Consider the following 26,172-nt stretch of genomic DNA (forward strand, 5'->3'; position numbering starts at 1 on the left):
TAAGTGCTAAGACTGAGAGTTTATTGAGTAGAGAAAAAAGAGAGGCAATACCTACATGATCTATCGATGAAAGTGCAGCGCCAATCGTATGACGCGAATGCTAAGACAAATAGCGGAAAGAAATATCTGTCAAACGTCGGGCCGATACAAGCAAAAGATTCGATTGCGTCGGTTCGATGTCGGATCGATAGATAATTCGATCTAAATTCGCATTCGCCTGGTTGGAAAAGTAACGCTAGTGGCGACGACGATGACGAATGCCGTGTGCCGGCTGCGATAAGCTTCACTCAAAATAATCCGCACATAACTAATGGAAAATTTCCGTATGAAAATCCTTATGATTACACATATGAAGTACACATGAAAATTATATGCATATGAATAGTATGTGCAAATTTTAAATGTAAATTTTAAAAACACATAAATGGTAACTGTTTGGCACATAAAGTTCATTTACTAGGCACATGGAAAAAATCTATGTGTGAAACACATGGAAACTATACGAAAAGTTTTCTCAGTATTGTGTTCTTTACTTATTAGGTATTTTCATTGTATCTGTTAACTTTATTGTAATATTACAATCAAAAACACCATATTATATAGACACTAGATATCTGGTAGCAAAAAATAGAAAATTACTTTGTAGATTAACTTTACTGAATAAAGAGAAAGTGACTAAAATGTGACTTTGAGGCTTCTTTAAATGAATATTTTAAGAAGGTTAGCAGTACCGTAGTCGTATATTTTACCGAAATAGTTTTAAGTAACATTTAAGGTGACTTAAACGATAATTGGTTTGCATTTGAATAGCATTGATAATGCTAATTGGTCAATTAAGTTACTATACCATATTTTCGGAACATATTTCAATTGTTTGAGTTGGTTTATTTCAGCCCTACACTAGAACAGGAGGTGCCAAGTGCTAACCACGGTGTTGGCCCAAAATTGACCGATTTTCTGATTGGCTGTAAGTGACATGCAACTGTTGACCGCAAGATGAGTAATTATTTATTTCCGAATTTTGATTTCTTTTGTATTCTGTAGTTCTATGTTAGTTTTGTTTGCAAAATTTGAACAAAACCGCGGAGCAAACGTTTCATATTATTGCTGGGTAAGTTGTTGTTGAATTGAATAAGTACAAGTAGAGTTATTAGAGGAAATATTAATCTATTTTTTGGTGCTCGATTCAACCATTCAACATTTTCACCATATTTACCACGAGTAGAATTATCCGTCCAGCAGCGGGCTGACGCAATTGAACTTTTTGCTTGCCACAGACTGATGTCGGACGGATAATCCTCGCTGGGACCTTTTTCTCCAGGTTGGGAATATAACGCTGCCGCTGGTGACGACGACGATAACGAACGCTGGTAGCATGCGAACAGCTGAACGATATCGACAGAATACGCGTTCGTTAGCCTGATTTTTCACTTATTGTGTATTATTCTGCGTATAATTAGCAGAATAATTTACAATATTATAATAAAAAATGCCGTTATAAACAGATACTACAAGACACTATCAATGAGAAAACTTGGAAATATTCCTTCTAATAAAAATCTATACCTATAAAAATGGATTTCTGTCTGTCTGTCTGTCCCTATGTTCCTTTTGGAATCGAAAACTACTGAACCGATTGGCGTGAAAATTTGCATGTACGGGTTTTTGGGGCTGGGGAAGGTTCTCTCGATGGCAAAAGACCCCTTCCCCCACTAAGAGGGGGGGGGGCTCCCATACAAATGAAACACAAATTTCTGTATAACTCGAGAATTAATCAAGCAAATGGAACCAAATTTTACATGTGGGTGTTTTTGGAGACAAGAATTTTTTCTATGGTGAATTGAAACCTCTCCCTACTTCAGGAGGGGGGGCTCCTATACAAATGAAATACAAATTTTCTCATAACTCGAGAATCAATTAATCAAATGGAACCATATTTGACATGTGGGGGTTTTGGAGGCAGGAATTTTTTTAATGATGGTTTGAGACCCCTCACCTCTGTGGTAGGAGGATAAGGACTCTCATACAAATAAAACATAATTTTTTGCGTAACTCAAAAACTAATCGAACTCGAGAAATAGTACTCTTTCATAAAACATTAATCAATAACAACACCACCAAAAACTATCAATAGTAACATTAGATAATTCAGCGCGATACGGCCACAGGCCGCGAGTGTTGCCGGCGACCTGCCGTCGGAAGCGCCGGCTACTGCGGGGGGCAGCCCCCCATAGAGATCACCTCTATCTAGGTTTATTTATTTTCCTAGATCTACCAACCTCTATTACTTTCCTTCAGTTGGGTCACCCCTGCAAAATGGTACATCCCGCGTAAGGTTTTTCGCAAAATGGTATTCTGCGAAACTCTATATTCCGCCTTATGGTCAACCGAGAATTGGTGTTCCGCAAAATGGTACTCGACGAAATGGTTTGTAATGATGGCGAATATCCGCTTTATTTTATCAGGCTAAGCAATGATGGGATTTGTTTTCTACTTTACTGTGAGGAAAATTTGTATATTAAAACAACCATGAACTCCCCAGAAACTTGAAAAACTCTAGATTGTGACAAAGGTCAACCGAAATTCGCGATTTATGTACAACACAGTTTAATTTGTGGCAATACGAAGTTTGTCGGGTCAGCTAGTTCCAATATAAATATAGCAGAATTAAAGGGATTTTCCAATTCTTTCACGTTTATTCGTGAATTTTACTAAGATACTCGAAAATAAATAATTATTCTTACAAAATAGGCTCATAACGATAACATGGCTCTAAATAAGTGCACAAAAATTATTGTTTGTACGTCGCAGTCATATTTTAACGACTTTCGCTTTGTTTATATGGTCGGTAAAGTCACTTTCTTTGAATGCATTTTTAGCTAACAAACTTGTAGTGTCTTTTTGATTGTAATGTTTAGCAGCTTATACGTTAAATAATACCTGATAAGTTAAAAATCCGACAACAGAACAAACACTTTGCCGACCTCGCTGAGGTATTATTTCGCAGAAAGCATTCGGCACACGTCATCATCGCCGTTGTTAACGTGATTTTTCCAACCTCGCCAATATAGTCCTAGTAAGAATTATCCGTCCGACGTCGGGACGACGCAATCGGATCATTTCCTTGCAACGGTCCGATGTCTGACAGATAATTGTGACGACGGCGACGGGCGCGAGACGTCGTTTGGCGCTCTGTTGCAAGACGTCGCTCTTTTTTCTCTATTCAACAAACTACTCTCTGTCTTAGCACTTGTTCCGTTGCGTTTCCGTCTTCCTCTTTCAATCCTCCCGGCGGCATGTCGAAAATCGGCGGTTTTATTCAGCATGCAAATCAAACGGAAAACTATCATGCAGGACAACATGCGGTAGCTCTCCATTTATTGGGATGTGCGGTGACGCGCGCTCTCCATACTCGATACTAGGGTGCCAATGCACGTTGGTTCAAGGACAAAAGTGGAACTTTTTTCCTAGCGTGTTATGGTTTATTAGCAATGTAATGCATTCGGCTCTTATGTTCATATGAATATCCTCCATAATCTAAAAGTGTCAAAAAATAGTGACAGCTTACTATGATAAAAACCAAAAACTTACTTTTTGTGTTTGAAAATAAAGACATGGTTTCTTCGGCAAAGTTGTAGGTAGAGAATATAAAAGCAAGCTTGGTGATTTTTCAGCTTTGACAAACATTTTGCAGGTTGTTCTGTTAAAATCCACTTTCACTGGCACCCTATTCGGTAGTAATGCATACAAAGCCACCGGCTCTGTTGAAAGAATATAAGCTACATATATGATTATCAGTAGTCTTGAAACTGGGACTGTGAACCATTTTTTCATAAACACAAAATTACAATTAGTTACTAGATTTTTTTGTTAGTTCGAACTGATAGATCTAATTTTGTTTCGATAGATCATTTAGGTACCGGTTCCAACGGTATAAGGGGAGGTTTTAGGCTAAGCATTGACTAATTTCTAAACCACGAAATGATCAATCAAAACACGTCTAAATACACTTCTAAACACATCAACAAAATGAAACGCCGAACAAAATCCAAGAACTGTGACCAACATTGCTAGGTTTTAACTTATATCCTTAACTGGCATTCCATGACCCGGTAGAAATCTTCCGAAATGGCCAACCCGCTTCATGTCTTAATAATGAAAATGTCCAGCTTATGAATTTTTAGAGTTTTGACGCCCACACCTTCTCTACATCATACCGGGCGTCGTAATTTCGAATTTTCTGGATCTATATATCGTTTGACGGTTAAATAGTTCGGTGTGTCAGAACTAGATAAATTCTCGAACCAATGCTACATTGGTACAGCAATTGATTCTAAATTATTAAAGTTATGACAATATCAATCACCTTCCTCGTAAAAGTTTTTTTTTGTCTTATTTCGTAACTTTATAACAACTCTGCCATTTTAAGAATGCAGTGTTAATATCAAAGACATTATAATTTATAGTTTTAAGGATCATTTCACATCTAAAAGTTATGAAAGATTGTCATGGTATTCTTTTGCAAATACTTCTATAAAACACTCGCAAAAAAACTACCTATGTGACTTAACATTCGTATCATACGATTCGCCCTGGTCACTAATCGCGACTCGCGAGACGCATATTGACGTTGCGCACTCATTTCTCTATTCAACAAACTCTCTGTCTTAGCACTTGTTCCGAGTGGTTTCCGTCTCCCTTTTGCAATCCTCCACCCGTCGGCATGTCGAAAATCGGCGGTTTTGTTCAGCATGCAAATCAAACGGAAAAACTACCATGCAGTACTACATGCGGTACCTCTCCATCCATTGAGACGATATAGTACCTACAGTGTCGCGCGCTCTCCACGCTCGGCAGTAGTGCACGCAAAGCAACCGGCTGAACGGAATTCACCCCGAATTCTAGTATAAATGCAGCGTGCGACTGGGATTTCTGAATAGTCAGTTGTCAGCCGTAGGACGGTGTGTACACAGGGAATAACGAGTGCCTAGTGCATGTAATAGTTATAAAAATTTCCACCAGCTGGAAGAATTTCGACGAAAACGGACTCCGTTAACTGGGATCTCGTGCAACTCGATCAAGGATTCTGCAAACTTTTGTCCTGCGTCAGCGTTATCCATCGTAATCAGTTGGCTCGAACCTATTGCCGGAGTGTGTTCCGCAAATCGCAAAGTGAGTGTTATTCAATAATTATATATTTTTTTCGCATTCAGTTGCATCACCCACGCTAGACAGTTTCCTTTGCACAAAATTTTATTGAAGAAACATCCTCAGGTTAGGTCAGTGATACGGAAAACCTGTCTTCGGTGCCAAGAAATTAGTGAATGTGCAAACATGATGAAGTCCGGAAATAGAAGGTAGTTTAACTGTTCGGTTACGGTGAGACTCGATATTATAGCCGGTGTCAATATTTATCGAACTGTGATTAATAGGCACTTAAAATGGCTGCATCGTTGTCCGGAAAGGGACAACGGATGGGTTGCTTTCTTTTGGAGCAAGACAAAGGGTGCCATTGTGTCTTGACCTGCCGTTACGATCAGTATCGAAAATTAAATGTTCGTCGTGGTCGTAGAATATTTTTAATCGTATACTCTTGAGCTAATTTTAAAAAGTGAAATTTACTATGAAAGTCTTAATTTCTGGAAATGAATATCAGTTTTTTGATCAGATGTGAGTGGTAGTCAAGGACACGTCAGAAAGATGAAATGGGTGACTCATCCGATCAAAATTTGCTTATTTGATCAAAAGGCAACCAATTTCACATTAAGTAGTATAATATTTCTACTACCTAATCACATTTACATGCGTGACTTTTGGTTGATTCAATAACTTACCTTATGATGAAGAGTTTTTTTATTTGTGTTTCACTCTTCAGCAGTTTTCTTTATCGGTTGACCAGTGTCGATCAGTGGGAACCGTTCTGGGGGTATCAGGTTCAGGAAAAGCTGCTATCTTCGTAGCAGTGATCGCGAATATTCCATCCGATAACAGTGATGACACGATCGGGATCATCGTTGAACGACTCACGTACGGGACGAACGAAGTGCTTTGAATATAACCGTGATCATCCTGCTTTTCCTCTTGTTTTCCTTCCACAAAATCGCCAGTGTCGGTTGCATTGATTTCGTTCGGGGATACGTTTAAATTTATCCGGAACTGATGATCATCAAACGGGAATCCTGATGTGAGGCAACGCTAGTGTAGTGCCACGGTCAATTGTGACCGTCAGCTCGCTGGCGGCCCTGATACCCTAGCGCACTTCCGAAAGGTTAATCCACTAGCCGGGTTGTGCGAAGTGGTGTGTCCCAGCACCACTTTTCACCCGTCTCGGAACAAAATTGAAACGAATGGCATTTTAATTGCATGATATTTAACTTTGCTTCACTTTTGACGGATTTCACGCTAACTCGTCTCTGGAGTTGGCAGCACCCGATCAGAATTCAATGAAACTTTGTGTGTGTAAAGAGTTCATGGAAATAAGCAACTGCGCATACTTAGTTTTTCCAAAATTGCTGTAGACTAACTTGTGAAAAGGGCGCAATTTTTTTTCTCTTTTTTTTAATAAAACAACTCGAAAACTATAGGAACTACAAAAAAATGATCTATGGGTGACTTTTAGAAAATATTCTGAATTTTCTTAAAAAAAAATACTGAAAAATTTAAAAATTAATTTCTACACTAAAAAAAAAGCATTTCAAAAATTAAATATCATTTTTCCATAAAACGCCATCTTAGTAATTGATGAAATTTTTTTAAAGATAGATAATTATGTGGCCTACAAACCTTCCGTATATCGCAAGATGGTCAAACTGAAGGGAAACAAATTTTTCTAACAAAAACTTTTTTAAGTGCTTACCGGGAAGAAAAGATATTTCAGTATTTCCAAAGTTCTAGCACCTACAAAAAATACATCATGAGTGACTTTTAGAAAATATTTTGAATTTTCATAAAAAAATATTCAAAAAATAAAAATTATTTTCTACACTGGAAAAAAAGCAATTCAAAAATTAAAACTCGATTTTCCAAAAAACACCAACTCAGAAATTCATGAAATTCATTTTTCTATAGATAGAAAATTATGTGGCCTACAATTCTTCCATACATTGCGAAATGGTCATATTTAAGAGAAAAAAGTTTTTCTAACCAAAACTTTTATCAGTTTATATCTTTTTTTCAGTGTGTATATGAAAAAGTTTTTGTTGAGAAAATTTTTTTCTCTTCAATTTGACCATTTTGCAACATATGGAAGACTTGTAGGCCATATAATTACCAGTCACCAGAAAAAATTTCATTACTTTTTGAGATGGCATTTTTTGGGAAATCGAGTTTTAATTTTTGAAATTTTTTTTTCAAGTGTAGGAAATAATTTTTATTTTTTTTAGTATTTTTTTATGAAAATTCAGAAAATGTTCTAAAGGTCACTCATACATCATTTTTTTGTAGGTGCTATAACTTTGGAAATACTGTATAATATTTTTTTTTTTCCAGTGAGGACTTAAAAAAGTTTTCGTCAGGAACACTTTTTTCTCTTTAATTTGACCATTTTGCAATGTAAGGAAAATTTGTAGGCCATATAACTATCTATCTTCCAACATTCAAAATATTTTCTAAAAGTCATTTATACACCATTTTTTGTAGGAACTATAATTTTGGAAATACTGAAATATCTCTTTGTCCCGGTAAGCACTTAAAAAAGTTTTTGTTAGGAAAACTTTTTTCCCTTCAGTTTGACCATCTTGCGATGTATGGAAGATTTGTAGGCCACATAATTGTCTATCTTTAAAAAAAATTTCATCAATATCTGAGCAGGCATTTTTTGGGAAATTGATTTTAAATTTTTAAAATGCTGTTTTTTAGTGCAGAAATTAATTTTAAAATTTTTCAGTATTTTTTTATGAAAATTCGGAACATTTTCTAAAAGTCACCCATAAATAATTTTTTTGTAGGTCCTATAGTTTTCGAGTTAAATCTATACCTATAAAGAAGGATTTCTGTCTGTCTGTCTGTCTGTCTGTCTGTCCTGTGTTCCTTATAGAATCAAAAACTACTGAACCAATCGGCGTGAAAATTTGCATGTAGAGGTTTTTGGGGCCAGGAAAGGTTTTAGTGATGGTTAGAGACCCCTCCCCCCACTAAGAGGGGGGGCTCCCATACAAATGAAACACAAATTTATGCATAACTCGAGAACTAATCAAGCAAATAGAACCAAATTTGGCATGTGGGTGTTTTCGGTGACAAGAATTTATTCTAGGGTAATTTGAGACCCCTCCCCTCTTTATAAGGGGAATTATAACTCCTCTCCCCTTTAAGAGGGGGGGTTTCCATACAAATTTCCTCATAACTCGAGAACTAATCAAGCAAATGGAACCAAATTTGGCATGTGAAAGTTTTCGAGGGCAAGAAAATTTTCTATGTTGAATTAGGACCCCTCCTCACTTTAAGAGGGGGGCTCCTGTACAAATGAAATACCAATTTCCTCATAACTCGAGAACTAATCAAGCAAATGGAACCAAATTTGGCATGTGTGTGTTTTTGGAGACAAAATTTTTTTCTATGATGAATTGGGACCCCTCCCCACTTTAAGTGGGGGGGGCTCCTATACAAACGAAATACAAATTTCCTTATAACTCGAGAGCTAATCCAGCAAATGGAACCAAATTTGGCATGTAGGTGTTTTTGGAGGCAAGAATTTTTTCTATGATGAATAAGAACCTCTCCCCACTTTAGGAGGGGGGGCTCCTATACAAATGAAATACAAATTTCCTCATAACTCGAGAACTAATCAAGCAAATAGAACCAAATTTGGCATGTGGGTGTTTTCGGTGACAAGAATTTATTCTATGGTAAATTGAGACCCCTCCCTCTTTATAAGGGGAATTGTAACTCCTCTCCCCTTTAAGAGGGGGGCTTCCATACAAATTTCCTCATAACTCGAGAACTAATCAAGCAAATGGAACCAAATTTGGCATGTGAAGGTTTTCGAGGGCAGGAAAATTTTCTACGGTGAATTAGGACCCCTCCCCACTCTAAGAGGGGGGGCTCCTGTACAAATGAAATACAAATTTCCTCCTAACTCGAGAACTAATCAAGCAAATAGAACAACATTTGGCATGTGGGTGTTTTTTTTTGGTGACAAGAATTTATTCTATGGTGAATTGAGACCCCTCCCCTCTTTATAAGAGGAATTATAACTCCTCTCCCCTTTAAGAGGAGGGGCTTCCATACAAATTTCCTCATAACTCGAGAACTAATCAAGCAAATGCAACCAAATTTGGCATGTGAAGGTTTTCGAGAGCAAGAAAATTTTCTATGGTGAATTAGGACCCCTCCCCACTTTAAGAGGAGGGGCTCCTGTACAAATGAAATACAAATTTCCTCATAACTCGAGAACTAATCAAGCGAATTGAACCAAATTTGGCATATGTGTGTTTTTGGAGACAATTTTTTTTTTCAATGATGAATTGGGACCCCTCCCCACTTTAGGAGGGGGGGTCCTATACAAACGAAATACAAATTTCCTCATAACTCGAGAACTAATCCAGCAAATGGAACCAAATTTGGCGTGTAGGTGTTTTTGGAGGCAAGAATTTTTTCTGTGATGAATTAGGACCTCTTCCCACATTAGGAGGGGGGGCTCCAATACAAATGAAATACAAATTTCCCCATAACTCGAGAACTAATCAAGCAAATAGAACCAAATTCGGCATGTGGAGGTTTTTGGAGGCAAAAATATTTTCTACGGTGAATTAGGATCCTTCCACACTTCAAGAGGGGGGGCTTCTACACAAATGAAATACAAATTTCCTCATAATTCGAGAACTAATCAAGCGAATTGAACCAAATTTGGCATAGGTGTGTTTTTGGAGACAATTTTTTTTTTCAATGATGAATTGGGACCCCTCCCCACTTTAGGAGGGGGGGGTCCTATACAAACGAAATACAAATTTCCTCATAACTCGAGAACTAATCCAGCAAATGGAACCAAATTTAGCATGTAGGAGATTTTTGAGTCTTGAATTTATTTTATGATAGTTAGAGACCTCTCACCCCTGTGGTAGGGGGATATGGACTCTCATACAAATAAAACAGAAATTTTTGCGAAACTCAAAAACTAATCCAACTCGAGAAATTCGAGACTCTTCCATAAAACATTAATCAATAACAAGACCACAAAAACTATCTATAGTAACACTAGATCATTCAGGACGAGCCGGTCGCGAGTGTTGCCGGTGACCCGCCGTCGGAAGCGCCGCCCACTGGGGGGCTTGCAAAACTCGAGATAGTGACAAAGATCATCCGAGATTCATGATTTATGTACAACACAGGTTAATTTGTGGCAATACGAAGTTTGTCGGGTCAGCTAGTTTATTATAAAAAGAGAAAAAAATTGCGCCATTTCCAAAAGTTAGTCTAGACCATTTTTGGAAAAACTAAGTATGCAAAGTTGCTTATTTACATGAACTCTTTACACACACAAAGTTTCATTGAATTCTGAGAGGGTCGTGCCAACCTTTGGTCGTGAAATCCGTCTTTTCCTCTGTTAAGAAATGATAACGCTTACGCTTCTAAGTTCACTGCAGAGGACCAAAAAGTTAATAATAATTGTAGTGTCATCTTAAAGAAAATTCTTTGCATCACAAAAAGACATCCAACCAAAATCGGCAAAAATCGCAAAAAAAAACTGTCAAACCAAATTTTACGAATCAAACCAAATTTTGTTGTTTGATTGCCGGCTGACTTAATTCTAGCAATTTTTCTGGCATGGTAGTTCACTAGATAGGGTAAGGAACGAGTCATCATGAATCACTTAACTATAGTTTTACAATTTACTGTGTTTCCGACAGGAAATATGAATTAGAAATTGTTGTCCAAAAACGTACATTTTTCAGCTGCTGAAAACAATCGCCGCCTCGCTACTAAGCAATTCATCACATTTTTCAACACTGATTTCAGTGATTCTAAAAGTCAAGCACTTAACATTCACATACCAAATTATTCAATACAGGTTTTTCTTTAATCTAAAATTTTGTTACTAGCCGAAAATCTTACTATTTTATAACAAAACTGAAAATAAATTCGGAATCGATGGGATCGGTTCAGCAGTAGCAGCAACGGCAGTTATATTCGTAAACTATCGTGTTGCCAAAAGACTGATTCAATTCTGGAAATAAGAATTATAGGTTTGAAATTAACTGAAACCTCATATGGTGAAAACGTGGTTCAATACTTTTAAGAGAAATGTATGTTCATAATTAATTTTTCTTTATTAAAAACAACAGAAAAGACAGCTTCTTCAATAATTTTCGACGATTTTCTCAGTGATTTAATGAAGAAACTATGTGTTTCAATGTTATTTGCTTTGACAACACTTTGTTTTGTAATCGGACCGTGTGCGCTGCTATATTTGCCTCTTTTGTTCTCCCACCATCCTTATGAACAGCGAGTGCGACATCAAATTCGCAGTTTCCCATAAAAACGCTAGAGAATAAAAGAGACGACGAATACCGGGAGGCAAACGTTGCTTTGTCTGAACCATCTTCTTACCATATATTTGGTTTTGGACGCATTGATTTGTAACCCAATCCTCCAACCTCCGTTTTTAGTCTGGAGTAGATTGCCTCCGTTGTCCCAAGGTTTCTAGTAATGATGTTGAGGTCGTCTGCGAAGGCTACGTCTCAGAAGATTTTACTCTTGCTGAAGATTGTTCCTCTCGTTTCGATGCCCGCTCACCGGATCACATCTTCAATAGCGATGTTGAATAGCATACAGGACACAGTCTATCCCCTTGCCGCAAACCTCTGCGCGATTGATTAGAAAGAACTCAGAAATGCCCCTGAAACACACACGTAACACATCACTCGTTCCAGTGTAGCTTTGATCAGCCTAGTCGATTTATTTGGAAAACCGTATTCGTGCCATAGCTGTTCGCGTTCGCCTCCCAGTTGACCTCGAGGTAAGACGCTGGTCTAATAAGCCAGTCGTCGTATGTTCGAATCTCGGCTGGGAGAGGCTGTTAGAGTCAATAGGATCGTAGCACTGACCCCGCACTGTCCTGTATTCTAACAGCTGGTTGCGAAGTCTGTCGTATAAAAAACAGAAGGTCAAATTTCGATAACGGAATTAGCACCCAGGCTTTGCTTTGCTGTTCGCGTTCGACTATATCGTATGTTGCCCTGAAATCCACAAAAATATGATGCATGAACACGTTGTACTCCCGACATTTCTGGAGCATTTACCGGAGAGTCAAAATGTGATCCGTAGTAGCGCGAGCCCCCAGAGAGTCCGCCTGGTACTGCCCTATGAATTCTCTTGCAATTGGGGATAGACAACGTAACAAGATCACTGGAGAGCACAGGTAGCAAGCAAGGTGGTTTTCCTTTTTTCTTCCGTACGTTCTAAGGCGGGTGAAAGTACAACCCGAAACGATTAGAAGTAATAAGCACCCTATTGCTGTTAAAAATTCATCTGCGCGATCCGCAGATTTGCAAAACTAAGTAGATTTGAAGTTTTGTACACACGCTCACATGATTCAGCCATATTGTGTAATCTCTGAGTCATGCTTGTTCCCTTATGGACTTCTTCTACGGAATATTTTTCCACTTTAAAAACCACTGTCAAACATTGTCATTAACATGGACAAGGTTAGTTTAACCGACCCTTATCAGCTGTCTAGTTCTACCAAACGGGCGCCGCGTAGGAGAAGGGTGTTAAGAAGACAACCGGTAATTATAGAATTGCCTTTCCAGCTACCCGTTAGCCGTCACGATCACCTTCTACCGGGAAGATTTCCTCCATTTATAAGGTGTACGGTGACCGATATGGATCCCCTGGACGGGTTCGTAATTGATGATTACGGAAAAGATAACTATCAGTAATTTCTGAAAGCGAATGTGACCTTTTGCATACGGAATGACAAGATAACAACGTCATCGGGTAGTATGCTAGTGCAACCCGTATCGTAGAGTATATATCGTCGTTAGACACTGCTAAACAGCTAAGTAACTGTCTTGTTTTGAATGGCGATATGCAAAAGTGGCATTGAGGAAGTAATAGGCTAATAGAAACTGCATTGAAGATTTCACGTCGTAATAAATTACGCGCAGTTTCGTGATAGACAGGTGCACCATCTGACCGATTAGTCGATGTAGAGTCGAATATATAGTGCAATCTGCCTATGACCGAGTGCCACGGGCGCACTATTTATCGATGCAATACGTGGGAGAGCAGAGCGAACAATTCATCAAGGAATGCAATTCCACCGAACAGGGCAAATTTATGTGGAATTGCAAATGACTTATAATCGTGCTGTGATGGATTGGATTGGTTAGGAAAAGGCTTTTATGAAGACCGCTGTAGGAAATAAAATTACCATTTTCTTCAAGTCCTAAACGGGACGAGTCTTAAACTGCCTTGACATTGATAATTTATAGGTTAAATTTGACAAACATATCAGAGTTACAGAAGTCATAAAAAACACAACATTTTTCTTCTGCCCTTTTTTTCGACCGATCGGTGACTAAATAAACATTAAGCTGAGCATGCGTGTGATGGACTGCCGTCCGGCTTATTTCCGTGTGTCGGTAGGGCTGGCAACGCAACGGCAAGGAGGGGTTACATTTTAGCACCTTTTCAGGGTAAACGCGCAGCGAAGAACGGATATAAGATTTCGATACTCCGTGACGGTATTCTTCAGTTGGACTCTAGAAGCCGGAAGATTAGAACGTGAAAATCTACTACAGTGAAGTGAAACTTTCGTCGAAAAATCAAACGAACCCGTAGTGAGTGTGATTTTGTTAATAATAGAGCAGCACGATGGTGAATCATTTTATGTAAGTGGAAGATTTGTTTTCAACAAGTTTTGGTTAGCAATTGCAGTTCGGGAAGATTTCACTCTGTTTTTTTATTTCACGGAAATGATGTGTTTGACTTGCTGACGGTGTTGTGTCGAAGTCCATTTCTCGTCAATAATTTGTTCCAACGCACAGTGGTCCTGCAGCGAAAATTAAGTGGAAAGTTTTTTGTGGTTCAAAAAAGCTACCTACAATGTTCAGCAAAGTTGTTCAACTCTAAAAGGCAATTAATGTGAAATCAACGACGAACTTCCAGTTTGGCTTGTAAACACATAATACATAATAACTTTTTATTGAAAAGAGATAGAAGGATAATTTCTTCGACAAAGTTGTAGCTAAAGATTATATAAGTAACTATGCAAAAAACATAGTAGGCATATCTTTTATAGTTTCTATCTCACAGGGCGTTTCATATAAAGACCTCTCAAAAATCACTTTTTCGTTAATTACTTCAAATTTAATGGTTTTATTGCATCATCATGTTTTACAAAGTTGTTTCTCTTATCAAAAGACATATTTTTGTAGAACATTGTAAGTTGCAAACTCATACTTACGACGAGTTATAACGTTTTTCCTGTGTGTTTTTAGTCTTTTTCAGAATAGAACATCTCAAAAAGGGGCAAACAGAAAAAATCAAACTTGGCCGTTTCTGAAAACTTGAAATTTTATTGCAAACATATGTGAAAATAGAAAAACTGATTTTTTTAATTTTATTAACGCCCTGTGAGATAGAAACTATAAAAAATACGCCTACTATGTCTTTGGCAAAGTTACCTATATAACCTTTAGCTACAACTTTGTCAAAGAAATCATCCTTCTATCTCTTCTCTACAAAAAGTTATTATGTGTTATGTGTTTACAAGCCAGAGTGGAGCTTAGCCGTTGATTTCACATTAATTGTCTTTTAGAGTTGAAGAAATTTGCTGAACATTGCAGGGAGCTATTATGAAAAAAAAAGAAACCGCGACTGAATCTTTTTCCGGTAGATTTGTCACTTGAATGAAAAATCACGATAAGGTTTTTCCAGCAATTACCCCGTCGAAAAGAACGTGACGATTTTAATTATATACTTTTGTTGTAATATTTTACGTTTTTGAACGTGAGAATGTTTAGAAGAAAAGTAAAGTACTGACATACTGACAGCTCAGCCGTCACCTTGGTATTTTTGATTCATTTTCATCAGACAGCACAGTTAAACGCAATCTAAAATTTTATGAAATTTTGTACACGGCTATAGGTAATGGAGATGGCCAAATTTTCCAGAAACTTATTCCACAAATTCATAACTATTGAACCAAGCATCATAAAACAATTATTTTTTCCTGAAAACGTAAGCAAATTTTCTTAGGATTTAAAAAAATGTTGCCTTGAAATAATTTTTCATAAAAAATTTGACTGCGGTAAAACACTCAAAAAAAATCTGAAAAACTAAGCTCTACTTCTTGGAACATTTTCAAAGGTTTTTTAGTGATAAAGTGCCTGATCGCATTTCAAGGCCAAGACAAAAACACGAGGTTGGTCTAAAATCTTCACTTTTTGTTCAACTTTCCTGAATAGCAGAGAGGGAAATTCATGGAACTTTCGCCAATAAAAAATTAAAAATTGGTGATCAAAAAGTTTCATGAGGTGGAACACAGTTTTTCCGAGTTTTCTTTGTTTTTTACTGCCGCGGAACTTGTTGCCGATAATATTTTTTCTATTTCGGTGAGAAAATTTACTTATACATATTTCCATAAAAACATGTTGAGAAAAGATCAAAAATTGAACGAATTTTCTTCTTTCCATTAGCCTACTCTTCTCGCACCCATACTTTATCTTTGCTCTCAACAAGCATTTGCGGCTCGAACAGCACGTTGCTTCCCACCAAGGTAGGGCCATACTCATGCTCATTGTGCTTCGATTTTACTCATTAGACAGTGCCGTTTTAGCCAAGCAGAGTTTAGTAAAGTTATGCAAGAGACACTTGCAAATCTAGTTATTATCTACAGCATTGCTGAATTAACCATTGGCCTGACTGTTGCATTTACAGTGCTATTGGGCTACAATCCTATTTGTAGCACAATGAGCATGCCAGCCCTGCCCCTAGGTAATGAAGTGTTGTATTAAATACACTTGTATTACTAGTTCGTTAACTTTTGCTAGACCCCGGAATTCGCGAGTTGAACAAAGACTGGTTAGAGTTGAGGAGTCGGATTGGGTTTCTTGGCTTTCTCTTATTTTTATCATTTTTAACCTCTGTCTGTGTTGTATTACTGTATAGCATAGTGAAGTGTAGCATAGCATAAACACGATTACCCCGTCTGTTCTGTCTGTTGTATCGTGTCATTACAAAACTAATTATTGGTTAAATGAGCTCTCCATTGTTGACGACTGATTAAGAGCTTAATAAATACTTTTAACTTTAAACGCTAATAACTGCTTTATTTTTAACGGATTTACTTCAATGGATCAGAAATTCCTTGAATAGATTCATTCGCATTCGCAAATAAGATTACATTTTGATTAATAAACAGTGAAAATTGAACAATTTGCCTCATGCTTTGAGGAAATTATTTAATTAGAGATGATATTCACGAGCAACCTACGACTCTCAATGAGGAAATATCAATCATGGCGATTCTTTAATACCCTTCTGATTAGATGTTCGGTTCATTTCTTCAGTGCCTGCAATTCCATTTCAAAATATTAGAGGTTTGGCGTTTTGGAGTTTAACCCATTCCGAAGTAGATCCCAGATATTACCTATTTTTCTAACCTATCGGTATGTGTATTTTTCCCATCAACCCAGAATGTCGAAAACCTTGGAGGAATCCCCGAACGCCCACATCAACAAAACCTTGCTGGATAAGTACAGGAGCTTGCCGATGCCAGAGGGCAAGGTAATAGCTACTTACATCTGGATCGACGGAACGGGCGAAAACGTTCGCTGCAAAGACCGCACACTGGACTTTATTCCGGATAAACCAAGTGGTAAGTTTCGATTCCATCCCTAAAACAAAGCTGTCCAACTATTTCACCATCCCCTCCTAACCCTTGTAGTAACGGTAAACTAGTATCTAGTATATGGATGAAGTCAGCGTACAGCGCAGTAAAACCTGTAACGCGACAGTCGACCGTATTTACAGCTCACAATTAATTTTCAAGTTCAAAGTCAATGTTATTTCCCATCAGCCGACAAAGCCTAGTCGAGAGAGCTCGTCGCTTTACGGGACGAATCGCGCTGTAAAACTAAACTCACTAAACTCCCGTTGTCGCCGTTAGACGCACCCTGCCTGTTCACTTCATTCTAAACCGCGATGGAACACATTTCCTCACCGTACAATGCATCATGTTTGCGTTTGTCGATATTGACCAGCGCAGCGGTGCAACGCAGCGCGGTTGAATGGTTGAGCTAGAGTAGTACCTACACCGTCGTGCACATGTGCTAAGCAATTCATATAGTAGTGTTCCATCAAAGGCACACTTTACACCGATGTGGTAATTGGAGAATTTTGCTTCTGTTTTTAAGTCGTTGGTATTTCTAACAACATGCCAAAATTTTAAACCGCAATCGCAGGATTGTAATTCCACTGTGGGAAATACCGCAGTTTATTGTTTGCCTGTCAACCGGCATTATAACGGCTCAGTTTACGCGAGCTTACTTCAATTGCACAGTTCCGGCAAACATTTATTTAGTGCCTCTCATCTCTTAAACTGTATTTCGAGCGAAACAGCGCTTGCTCCCACATTTGACCGTCGCGTGACACGACCACCGAGTGGCTGGATATTGTTTACCGAAGTAGTGAGTGTTTTCTGTGAATACTAACTGCAATACTAAATAGTATAATCTTCCACCCACGTGCGCTCCGTTTGGCTAGCCAATCAGGCACGTATGATCAGCATCAGTGCTAATTGTGCTTGCTTTGCTGTGTCTGCTTTCAGATCTACCCATTTGGAACTATGACGGTAGCTCATGCTACCAGGCGGCCGGCCACAATTCGGATGTTTATCTGCGCCCAGCAGCCATCTATCGAGATCCATTCCGGCGCGGTAACAACATTCTCGTGATCTGTGAAACCTATCGCTTCGATGGTACACCAACCGAATCCAATAGGCGCAAAACGTGCAATGAAGTGTGCGATAAGGTTGCTGTCGAAAAGCCCTGGTTCGGAATAGAACAGGAGTACACGCTGCTGGACATTGACGGTAGACCACTAGGATGGCCGAAGAATGGTTTTCCCGGTCCTCAGGGACCGTACTATTGCGGAGTCGGTGCGGATAAAGTTTACGCCCGTGATATTGTGGATGCCCATTATCGGGCCTGTCTTTACGCCGGCGTAAAGATTTGCGGAACCAACGCCGAAGTTATGCCTGCACAGTGGGAGTTCCAGGTTGGACCCTGCGAAGGAATTTCGATTGGAGATGATCTGTGGATGGCTCGATTTCTTCTGCACAGAATTGCTGAGGAGTTTGGAGTAAGTCGCAAAAAAAATGTTTCAAATTAGAACAAACAACTTATTTTGAATCCATAGATAATTGCCACACTCGACCCGAAACCGATGACCGGTGATTGGAACGGTGCCGGTGCGCACACTAACGTGTCGACCAAAGCGATGCGTGAGGACGGTGGAATTGTGGAAATCGAGAAAGCCATCGCCAAGTTATCGAAGCACCATGAACGCCACATCCGCGCGTACGACCCACACGGTGGAAAGGACAACGAGCGCCGTCTGACTGGAAAGCACGAAACTAGTTCGATCCACGATTTTAATGCCGGTATTAAACTTAGAAATCACCCACATTTTAAAGATTTGACGATTTCTTTTTGTTTTTTTTTACTTTCGTACCTAGGAGTTGCTAATCGTGGAGCTTCAGTGCGAATTCCACGAGGCGTTGCTGATGAGGGTAAAGGCTATTTCGAGGATCGTCGGCCCAGCTCCAACTGTGACCCGTACGTTGTCGCGGAAGCTATTCTCAGAACAATCTGCTTGGATGAGTAGGACCCGATCGAGATCGGTCCCGGATAACCAACCGATAGTTATTTGTTTTAAAATATGACCGTTTTAGCTTTAAGTATATGTTAACCTTTACGAACAATTCCATATGTGTAACAAAGAATAATTTATGATTTCAACTGTAAACTGTTGTTGTCAAACTGAAATTAGCATAAAAGAATATTGACCCTTCAATGGCAAATATTTTCAACAGTGGTTGAGCGAATGGTAAAATTCACTCGGGACGGCGATCATTCTAAATATAAAATCACAGCTTGGCACATCGTCAGCAACGAGTATTAATATCGATTGGATGACTCGAGCAAGCAAATGATTGATGTTTGTAAACAAGTTTTGTTACGATACTGTAGATATAGCGAACCGGTTTATCTGCTGTACGGCTGACTGACAGCGGTATCGTCAGCTGTTGAGCACGTGTACGTCGTTTGCGATCACGTTTTTGTTAGATTTTCAACAGCGGAACCATTGAATCGGTCGGTGATTCTACACTGAATTTATGCACGAGTCGGTGTGTTAAAAATTGAGTTTCGATGGAAAAATTACCACAGCACAAAGCGTAAATTCCATTTGGCGTTATTTGACATGTCCGATGGGATACAGAGTAGGGGTATCATTAATTCACATTACACTAAGATAAATGTGGATGGCAGCTCATTGAACTTTGATACAGCTGAGCTTGATCATCAACAAACGTAGGTAACTTACTTACTTACTTACTTTTACTTATCCTGGAGTGATGTTCCACAGGATTTGAACTGTAATGTTCCCCCAACAAATTCTATCCACGCCTGTCCGACTGCAATTTGTCGACTGTCCCAAACTTTTCCTGTCATGTTCCACTTGGTCTAACCACCCCTGCGTCTAGTACCATCCGAATTCGGGGTTTGGGGGTTCAAGCTCCCTCTCAGGAGAAAATTTGTTATACATATTCAAGCATGAACAAATAAATTCTTACTGGAACAATCGGAATAGACCCACGCGACGAAAAAGGACTATGGATTGGAAACTCGGGACGTGGAACTGCTGATCTCTCAACTTCCAAGGGAGCACTCGAGTGCACTCCGACGTATTTAAGAGCCGCAAGTTCGACGTCGTAGCGCTGCAAGAGCTGTGCTGGGAAAGCTTAACGGTACGAACGTTCAGGGATGGACATACCATCTACCAGAGCTGCGGCAACACACACGAGGTGGGTACAGCTTTCAAAATGATGGGCGAGATGCGGAAACGGGTGATTGGGTGGTGGCCAATCAATCCTCGAATGTGCAGGTTGAGAACCAAGGGCCGATTCTTCAATATAAGCATCATCAACGTGCACAGCCCTCACCTCAGAAGTACCGATGACAAGGATGAATTCTATGCGCAGTTGGAGAGTGAATACGACCGCTGCCCAAAACATGATATCAAGATCGTCATCGGGGATTTCAATGCTCAGGTCGGCCAGGAGGAGGAATACAAACCGGTGATTGGAAGGTTCAGTGCACACCAGCGGACCAATGAAATGGGCCTAAGACTTATCGACTTTGCCGCCTTCAAGAATATGGCCGTACGTAGTACCTTTTCCCAGCACAGAATCCATCACAAGTACACCTGGAAGTCACCAAATCAGACAAAATCACAGATCGACCACGTTTTGATCGACAGTCGGCACTTCTCAGACATTATCGACGTCAGATCCTATCGCAGTGCTAACTCGGACTCGGACTCGGACCACTACCTAGTGATAGTTAAGATGCGCCCAAGACTCTCCGTTGTGAACAACATTCGGTACCGACGCCAGCCTCGGTTAGATCTCGCGCGGCTGAAGCAGCCAGACGACGCCGCAAACTACGCGCATTCACTCGAAGCTGCGCTGCCGGAAGAGGACGAGCTGGACGAAGCCCCTCTCGAGGACTGTTGGAACACTATCAAAACAGCCATCAGCAATGTAGCGGAGAGCTCCATCAAGCATGTGGCCGGAATCAGCGGAACGATTGGTTTGATGATGAATGTAGGAGGGTGATGGATGAGGAGAACGCAATGCGGGCGGCCAAGATGCGCAGTGCCACACGTCAGAATGTGGAAAGACACAAACAGAAGAAGATGCAGTGAAACCAAATGTTTCGGGAGAAAAAGCGCTTCCTGGAAGAGCAGGAATATGCAGAGTTGCGGCTGCATCGTTCTCAGGAAACGCGAAAGTTCTACCAGAAACTGAACGGATCCCGCAAAGGCTTTCTGCCGCGAGCCGAAATGTGTCGGGATAAGACTGGCAGTATTCTGACGGACGATCGTGAGGTGACCGATAGGTGGAAGCAGCACTTCGACGAACACCTGAGTGGCGCCCAGGCGAAGAACCATGGCGGCGGGGAAAGCGATTTCGACGCTGCAACAAACGGGGAAGAGGTGCTAGTCTCAACGATAGGCGAAGTTAAGGAGGCCATCATGCAGCTAAAGAACAACAAGTCAGCTGGAAAAGATGGTATCGGAGCGGAGCTTATTAAAATGGGACCAGAAAAGCTGGCCGTTTGTCTGCACCGACTAATTGTTAGAATTTGGGATACGGAACAGCTACCGGAGGAGTGGAAAGATGGGGTTATCTGCCCGATCTACAAAAAGGGCGACAAGTTGGACTGTGAGAACTATCGAGCGATCACCGTTCTCAATGCCGCCTATAAAGTGCTGTCCCAGATCATTTTCCGCCGTCATTTTCCGCCAATCACCAATTGCGAATAGATTTGTGGGAACTTATTAAGCCGGCTTCGTCGAAGGTCGGTCTACAACGGATCAAATATTTATACTGTGGCAAATCCTCCAAAAGGGCCGTGAATACAGAGTTCCCACGCATTATTTATTCGTTGACTTCAAAGCCGCATATGATACCATCGACCGGAAAGAGCTATGGAAAATCATGTACGAGAACAGCTTCCCCAGGAAGCTCATCAAACTGATTAAATCTTCGATGGATGGTGCACAGTGCTGTGTTCGGACTTCGGATGGATTGTCAAGTTCATTCGAATCACACAGAGGGCTTCGTCAAGGTGGTGGTCTTTCATGCCTGCTGTTCAACATAGCGCTACAAGGTGTTATGAACCGAGCGGATATCGACACGCGGGGCACGATATTCAACAAATCTAGTCCATTCGTCTGCTTTGCCGATGACATGGATATTATCGGCAGAACATCTGTGGCGGTGTCTGAACAGTACACCAGACTAAAGCGCGAAGCAGAAAAGATTGGGTTAAAGGTAAATACGTCTAAAACAAAGTACACGCTGGCCAGCAGAACCGAGGCCGAACGACACCGCTTGGGCAGTAGTATATTGATCGACGGCGATGAGTTTGAGGTAGTCGATGAATTTGTCTACCTTGGCTCACTGGTAACGGCGGACAATGATAGCAGCCGTAAGATTCGGAGGCGTATTATCAGCGGAAGTCGTGCTTACTATAAGTTCCACAAGCAATTGCGGTCGAGCAGACTAAGTCCCCGTACAAAGTGCACCCTGTACAAGACGCTTATTAGACCGGTTGTTCTCTACGGACATGCAACATGGACAATGATCGAGGAGGACCTGCGGGTGTTCGGAGTTTTCGAACGACGAGTGCTAAGAACGATCTTCGGCGGCGTACAGGAGAACGGAGTATGGAGGCAGAGGATGAACCATGAACTCGCACAGCTCTATGGCGAACCCAGTATCCAGAAGGTGGCTAAAGTTGGACGGATACGATGGGCAGGGCATGTTGCAAGAATGCCGGACAACTAGCCTGCAAAGATGACGTTCGCCTCAAATCCGGTAGGAACAAGACGATCAGGAGCGCAGCGAGCAAGATGGTTAGACCAGGTGAAGCGAGATCTGGCGGAGAGTACTCGGTGTCGGAGGAATTGGAGAGCGGTAGCCCTCAACCGAGTTACATGGAGAAACTTTGTTCAACAGGCTTTGTCTTAGGACGGCAAGCCACCTAAGTAAGTAAGTAAATATTTAAGCATGAAATTTCACAGCCAGCTGTTGTTTAGAGCACAGGAGAATGTATGAAGCTGATTGAACGATCCCCGTCGGCGTCGTCAACTTAGAGCCGGGGTGGTTCGAACTGTTTTATGCTCCAATCAATTCGATCTGGGGTTACTCGTCGTCCATTTCCCACGCATCTCTCAAGTCGCAGCTTCTTACTTAAAAATAAAAAATGTCGCTTAGGACCTGGACGAACCATCTTGCACGTTGAGTCGCTCTGTGCCGGTGTCGGTGGGGTTGTTGTATAGAAACGTTTTCCTTACGACGTGTCTAGTTCACTGTAGTTTACCGATTTTCGCCAAATGTAAGTTGGTAATCTTCCCAAGCAGTGCCTGTTGCCCTTGTTTCATGCACCTCCGCTACTCTTCGCTTTCAGATTGTACTCCGTCAAATATCATCTGCAAAGGCGCGTAAGTCCTCCGTGAGCATGGTCTATTGGTCTAATAGGGGGTTTGTACATTGTCAGGTTTGTAAGGTGGCTTTTGCCTCTTATTAGCAGCATTTGGTGCAGGCCAAAGTAGGCCCGTTGCCCTGCTTGAATATGCCGCTCGATCTTCTTATTTGTCTTGTTGTCCGCGGCTACCAGCGATCCCACATACACGAGCTCATCTACTACTTGTGGTTCGTCGCCGTCAACGATTTACCGTCCGTGAAGAAGGCACGTTCGTCTCATTTGGTCAGTGTTAAATCAGACCGGTCCAAGTCGCAAAATTTAAAAGATTGAGTTAATGTCAGCAAACGATCAAGAATTTTCTAAGCTACATTTTACTCTAATCAGGTTTCATAAATGTTGCAAACAGCCAGAGTTATGAGATGATTTCGAACAATTGACCTAAACCATACAGAGTAGCAAACTTTGAACACGTTCTTCTCGAAATAAGAATTTTGTCACTTGGCTCGGGCTGACATAACAGCGACCATTTGAACCTCTATCATTCATGTATTTGGTCTTCGACGCGTTGATTTTAAGCACAATCCTTCCAAGCTTTCAGTCTAGCACAGATAGCCTTCGTCGTTTCTGGCTCCAAGTCACCTGCTTGGCCAACAAGTTTGCTACCTTAACTGAGAATCAAACCTCTTGGTTCGATATCTGATCGTCGGATCACCTTAAGAGCGATGTTGAGAATCATACAGGATAAGTTGTTCTGCAGCACCCTCGCCGCGTCTCGAAGAGACTAAGTTTCATGGACTTGGGAAAGGTTGCCAGCCGAGATTCCAACATACAACGTATCTCAAAGCCGGCTGGGAGGCCAAAATTTTAACTCTATTATTTCAATTTGATTTTTTTTGTCTGATGAAGAACACGCAATTTCAATCAATATAGTTTTTAACCGAAAATAATTCCCCATTTCCTGAATAAACTCCTTACGGTTAGGCTATGTCAGATTTTTTTTTGTAAAACCCCCCCAAGGAACATTTCTGGCTACGCCCGTACCACAAATCAACCATCTCTATCCACTAACTCCTATTTCTACCGCCGCGTGGTGTAGGCTGGGGTAAGCAGACAAGGAAGAGGGAACAGCGGCTTCCGCCCACTCTAAGATGGCAGCCCCATGGCCATCAGTGGAATAGGAACCATAGACTAACAACCTACTGTACCCGAAAATTAAAAACTTTACAGAACATGAAAATAGAAATCGATCTAGGTTATTGGCAACGACCTTTAACATGAGAGCACGGACACGAATCGGAACATGGCATATACTGACCCAGCAGGGCAAGCTGACTCAACTTGCAAGGGAAGCTAGCGTTGGCCGGATACTGGCGAACACAAGACATCGTCCAGGCACATCTTGAAGAAAATGCTACTCGAGAGAGAAGAATTAGATACCTACTGAGCCCTGGAGCACATGCGACCCTGATGAAGTGGGAACCGATAAACGAAGGAATAATCGTTTCCAGATTTAGTACACGGGTTAGAATCCTTACTGCAATCCAGAGCTATGCGCCAACAGACCTTCTGCCGACCTGCAGCAAAAAGAGAACTTTTACTGTCAGGGAGGACATTCAGATCCACCTGGCTCAAATAACACGGATCTTGAACGGGTCATGGGACGCCATGGCCTACGAGATGTGAGCGAGAACGGGCAGCTGTTTAGAGAGTTTTGAAGTAATAACAACCTAACCCTCGGCAAATCAAAATGCACAATCAAAATGGAACTTAAACGCTGGGAAGAACAAAAGGTGACGGCCAATTGGATGGCTGTCAGAGGTTGTAACCAGTCAAAAAGATTCATTAATCCAAACGTAAAAACTACTAAAAAGCTCATAGAGCTCAACAAGAGAGCTCTGTGTACATACACCGGCCTAGTAACAGGGCACTGTCCGAGTAGACATCATTTAAAGAACATGGGTCGTGTTGAAAATGATGTCTGTCGCTTCTGCAATCTTGAAAGCGAAACGTCGGAGCACCTGCTCTGCAGTTGTAGTGCGCTTTACACGAGCAGAGCTAAATTTCTTAACAAGAGATGCTTATCTCCTAGTGAAATTTGGTCTGCCAATCCCGGGAAGGTTATCGGTTTCATAAACCAGATTATACCTGACTGGGAGCGTGCAGAAGCAAATGACTAGTTGTCTATAATGGCAATTGGCTTGCATGGCACGTACGGTAAACAGGGATATACTACAAAAGTTCAAATTAATGGACAAAGTAGTCAAATCCCATTCTAAAAAAAAAAAAAAAAAAAGCCCTCGGCAAAGTGCGAAGCGGGCAGAGGGAGTGGATTTCGGATGAAACTAGGAGGCAAGTCGACGAGCGGAGAGAGGTGAAACCTGGCATTTAACGACTGCCTAAGACCGTGGTGGGCAGATATCGGAGTTCACTGATTTCATTCCTTTGTTCTGCAGAACAGGACCAGTAAGTAAGTAAATAATACCAGATATGGACCAGTAAGTAAATAATACCTTCCTTCTCAATTACCTAAACGGTTATAATTTTTTCTGATTTGATTCCCAAAAATTTAGCATCTTACCTAACTTAGAAGCAAACCACTAAGAATATTTCAAAAATTTGAGCATATATTTTATCCCTTCGACGGAATCAAATCTCTAACAGAAATAAAGATCCAAAAAAGGCTTATTCGTTTAGAAAATAAAAATAGGAATTACATAATTTGGACCGAATGAATTTGATAATTTTTCAGACCATGCCTGTGCAGCTCACAGAAACTCATAAAAATGTAGGTACTAATCAGAAAACGTACAATAGTGCACACAAAATCAACCTTGCTTACCCATGTCATTATCGTTCCGGAGAGAACTCCATTACTATCCAGTTTGAGCCGGAAACTTTAGGAAACCAAAAGATCACAGTGATATACACGCGCCAAATTGAACGAACCAAAACA

The 26,172-nt window shown here is 40.6% G+C and overlaps 1 protein-coding gene across 2 annotated transcripts; it reads left to right on the forward strand.

Moving 5' to 3' along the window:
• Positions 1-4,946: 4,946 nt before the first annotated feature.
• Positions 4,947-18,980, forward strand: LOC128733017 (glutamine synthetase 2 cytoplasmic). 2 transcript variants are annotated; one of them, XM_053826546.1, is made up of 5 exons: positions 4,947-5,172; positions 16,638-16,819; positions 17,771-18,303; positions 18,361-18,604; positions 18,680-18,979. In XM_053826546.1, exons 2-5 carry the CDS (start codon positions 16,639-16,641, stop codon positions 18,826-18,828), a joined length of 1,107 nt encoding a protein of 368 aa, XP_053682521.1. In that variant the 5' UTR covers positions 4,947-5,172; position 16,638; the 3' UTR covers positions 18,829-18,979. The 2 variants fall into 2 exon arrangements, with proteins under 2 accessions (XP_053682521.1, XP_053682520.1); XM_053826545.1 differs by lacking the exon at positions 4,947-5,172 and adding an exon at positions 13,151-13,829 and having other exon boundaries at positions 18,680-18,980.
• Positions 18,981-26,172: the final 7,192 nt, after the last annotated feature.

This window comes from Sabethes cyaneus, chromosome 1, assembly GCF_943734655.1.
Source record: "Sabethes cyaneus chromosome 1, idSabCyanKW18_F2, whole genome shotgun sequence".
NCBI lineage: Eukaryota > Metazoa > Arthropoda > Insecta > Diptera > Culicidae > Sabethes > Sabethes cyaneus.

Bases quoted from the DNA above. Each gene is read 5' to 3' on its own strand.
- LOC128733017 (XM_053826545.1), top strand. The intron at 16,820-17,770 runs GTAAGTTTCGAT...GTCTGCTTTCAG, and splicing joins TATTCCGGATAAACCAAGTG to ATCTACCCATTTGGAACTAT. The intron at 18,605-18,679 runs GTATTAAACTTA...TTTCGTACCTAG, and splicing joins GATCCACGATTTTAATGCCG to GAGTTGCTAATCGTGGAGCT.